The 3,138-nt window shown below is 59.8% G+C and overlaps 1 protein-coding gene across 1 annotated transcript; it reads right to left on the bottom strand.

Moving 5' to 3' along the window:
* Positions 1-590: 590 nt before the first annotated feature.
* Positions 591-2,555, bottom strand: CBLN1 (cerebellin 1 precursor). The gene is made up of 3 exons (XM_007946940.2): positions 2,292-2,555; positions 2,022-2,141; positions 591-788 (listed from the first exon to the last, which is right to left on the bottom strand). The coding sequence occupies exons 1-3, from the start codon at positions 2,553-2,555 to the stop codon at positions 591-593; spliced, it is 582 nt and encodes a 193-aa protein (XP_007945131.1).
* Between the last annotated feature and the right edge of the window lie 583 nt (positions 2,556-3,138).

Raw genomic sequence — 3,138 nt, forward strand, 5'->3', positions numbered from 1 at the left:
AACCAGTCACCACTAAGGTGAGTCCTTTCTCTGCTACCAAGCAGCCAGGATACAAAGTATCTTCAGCTAATTAGCTCTTGAGCATCTTTTAAGAATAGTAAACATTTGCCAATTTAAAACTACCTCCCACATCAAAAAAAAAAAAAAAATTACACCTTCCCCAACTACAAAAAAATAATGGGGGGTGGATATTAGATTTCAGTAGGTGGAAGGATTCAGAAGGGAAATGGGGGATAAATATTTCACATTATACAGTGAAATACAAAGTTCCTTTTAAATAAATTGTAGGGAACATGAATGTGAGGGTAAGAAACAATGACAAGGCAGTCTCTTTCATGATCACTGCAACTGGAATCGGGGGAGGTGAGTTTATTTTTGGAAATAGGAGTGCACAGAGCTAAGCAGAATTGACTTCACCTAAAGAGGAAATGGACAACAGCGCCCGACGGCGCGCACCTTTTACCCGGATACAGCTGGGGAACGTGTAGGAAGTTTCAAGTCGTGCAGCTTTCTCGCCCTCTGAATTTCAGCCTCTTGCTCACTACCCTCCTGCCTTGGCCCTCTCCCTGCCTCCAACCGCTAGGAGCCAGTCAGAGGGGAAACACCAGGAATCCGGAGAAGGTCGAATACTTCCAGCCCCCCATCAAGTTCCCCCGCTCCAATTTGAGGTATGCTCGGTCGCCTTTCTCCATCTGGATTAGGACTCCGTTGCTGGCGGCCTCCCGGGTCACGTCCTGGTCACCAGCGAAGGCTGAAATCACCGGCCACCCGTTTAACATGAGGCTCACCTAAGAAAGAGAAAGGCCCGCTAGAGAGGCACAGCCCAGGCGGTACCGAGCGGCGGTGGCGCTGCGCCCCTCCGCCGCTGGGCTTCCAGCCACAAAGGCCGGGAAGCACTAGGGGCGGGAAATGAACCCGGACATTGCAGCTTATCTGCCGAGGGCTCAGTGGGGGCGATAGACAGCATCTCATCCAGTTGAGAAGATGGGTCTGCTCCCCAAATGGGAGTCGCCCCCATGGTTTTCTCGAGCTGAGCGTGCCAAGTGAATCCCGACTGAAATCCCCAGTTTAGTGATCCTGCAAGACGCTCAAGCCCTCATGCTGCCAGTCTGTCTCCCGTCTCCCGCAGGCTCAAAAACAAACTCCGGAACTCTCTTCCTGGAACCCTTGGGTAAACAAAACAAAAACCCCAGTTCCTCCTGGTCCTGGCTTCCTTTCTGCCTTCAGACATAGCGCTGAAGCTGGGGTAGGTTTTCTGGCTGTTTAGAAGTCTCGCACCGAGCTGCATTCGTCCCTCGTCGCCGAAGCCCAGGCTCCGTTCCCGCCCCAGCCAGGTTTTGCCCTTGCGATGGCACCGACAGGCAGAGGCCGGCGCCCTCGACCCAGAGGCGTGTTTCGCCTTTTGTTTCCGCCCGGCGGAGACGTGGACAATTTCGGGGACCTGGCGAGCCCGCCGAGTACAGACTGGAGCGCGGCAGGAATCAGGAGGGAGGGGCACTACGCCCCCTCCCTTTTCTCTCCACCCTTCACTCTGCCTGGGCTCTGAGCTCCTATTTCAAAAACCCCGAGTCTGTTGCCAAAGGGACGCCTGTGATTCTGTCCAAAGTGCTGAAGGCAAGCTCTCAGATCGCGGGCTTGGCTTCTAAACTGGGCAAGGGTCGCGGTGTTTAAGATTTTGGTAGCGGCAAGCTTCCCAGGCTTCAGGAAGCCGGGGCTCTCTCCTACAGCAAACACTATGGGAAGTCCCTGGAGTCCCGTAGCAATGCGGAGAACCTCATTGGAGGGGCTCAGAAAGAGGGGGCAGGAAATTGTCTCTGAGGAGGGGGCTGGGTCCCAAGAGCAGGCGACCGGGAAAAGGGACAATCCTAGCCACAGAAACGTGAGGCCCGCCACCCGTCCCTCCAAGCAGCCCTGGGCACATACAGCTGCCACTTCTGTCACCTACTCCCACACAGCCCCCGCACCCGCGCGGCTGGAAACCCCTACTGAAGCCTGGGCCTGGCCCCGCGGCGCCGGCTAACCTGGATGGTCTGTCTGTTGTAGACTTTTACCACGTGGAAGTTAAAACTGTAGATTCCTTTGCGCGGGGCAATGAAAGTGCTGCGTTCTGAATCAAAGTTGTTCCCGATGTTCACTAGTACCTAGAACAAGACAAGAACGGAGTAGAGTGAGCAGGGGTCAACCCGTACCCTCCTACAGAGGCGGAGGCTCTGCAGAGTCCTGGGAGAGGATCAAACACCAGACCTCCATCCCCCCAATCCGAATGGGGATGGGCGGGACGGAGCACTCACCTGGTCGAAGTAGATAATCATGGTGCGATTACTCATCTCGGACGGCTCGTGGTTGGTGCTCCTGATGGCCGAGAATGCCACCTTGGCGCTGCCGGAGCGCACGGAGATGCCCAGAGCCGTGCCCGTGGGGTCGGACGTGGGGTTGGAGTCGCACACCACCAGGCACTTGCCCTCAAGTACGATGGGCTCCGTTTCGTTCTGCCCATGGGCTGGGCCCGCCAGCCACGCCGCCCCCAGCAGCAGCAGCTCCACGACGCCCAGCATCGCGGCGCCGGCGCCCACCCCGCCCCCCACCCCCGGGGCTGCCTGCGCCAGCCGCCCCCCCCACCCCGGCCCGCTCCGAAGCCCCCTCCTCAGCTCCGGGCGCAGCTCTGCCAACGCCGCTCCGGACACTACAGCGCTTCCTCTCACTGCCGGGATAAGCGTCCCCTCGCGAAGCTCCCGAGCCTCTCCCGGGCCTCAGGGATGCCGCGGGTGCCCAACCGCACTTGGATGCATAGCCGCCGCCGCTCGGTCCCCACTGCTGCTGCCGCCGCCTCCTGTCCACACTCGCCGCTGCTGCCGCCACCGCCGCTCTGAATTATTGATGCAGCGGGCGCGGCAGCCGGAGCCGGCGGAGAGCGCGCGCCCGGCACAAAGCCGCGGACCGCGGCCTGGCCCCGCCTCCGAGGCCTTCCCGCCCGCCTCCCTGCACAGCCCCACCCCCGCTCCGGCCGAGGCTCCGCCTCCTAGCCAATCCTGAAGCGCCGCGCTCCCCGCAGGGCCAATGGCGACGCTGTCCGCGCGCGGCCACCTGACCCAGGGCGCCGTTGTTATTAGGCGCGGCGAGGCGGGCGGTGCGCGGCAG

This window comes from Orycteropus afer, unplaced genomic scaffold, assembly GCF_000298275.1.
Source record: "Orycteropus afer afer isolate SDZICR_OR568_19922 unplaced genomic scaffold, OryAfe1.0 scaffold00009, whole genome shotgun sequence".
Taxonomy (NCBI): domain Eukaryota; kingdom Metazoa; phylum Chordata; class Mammalia; order Tubulidentata; family Orycteropodidae; genus Orycteropus; species Orycteropus afer.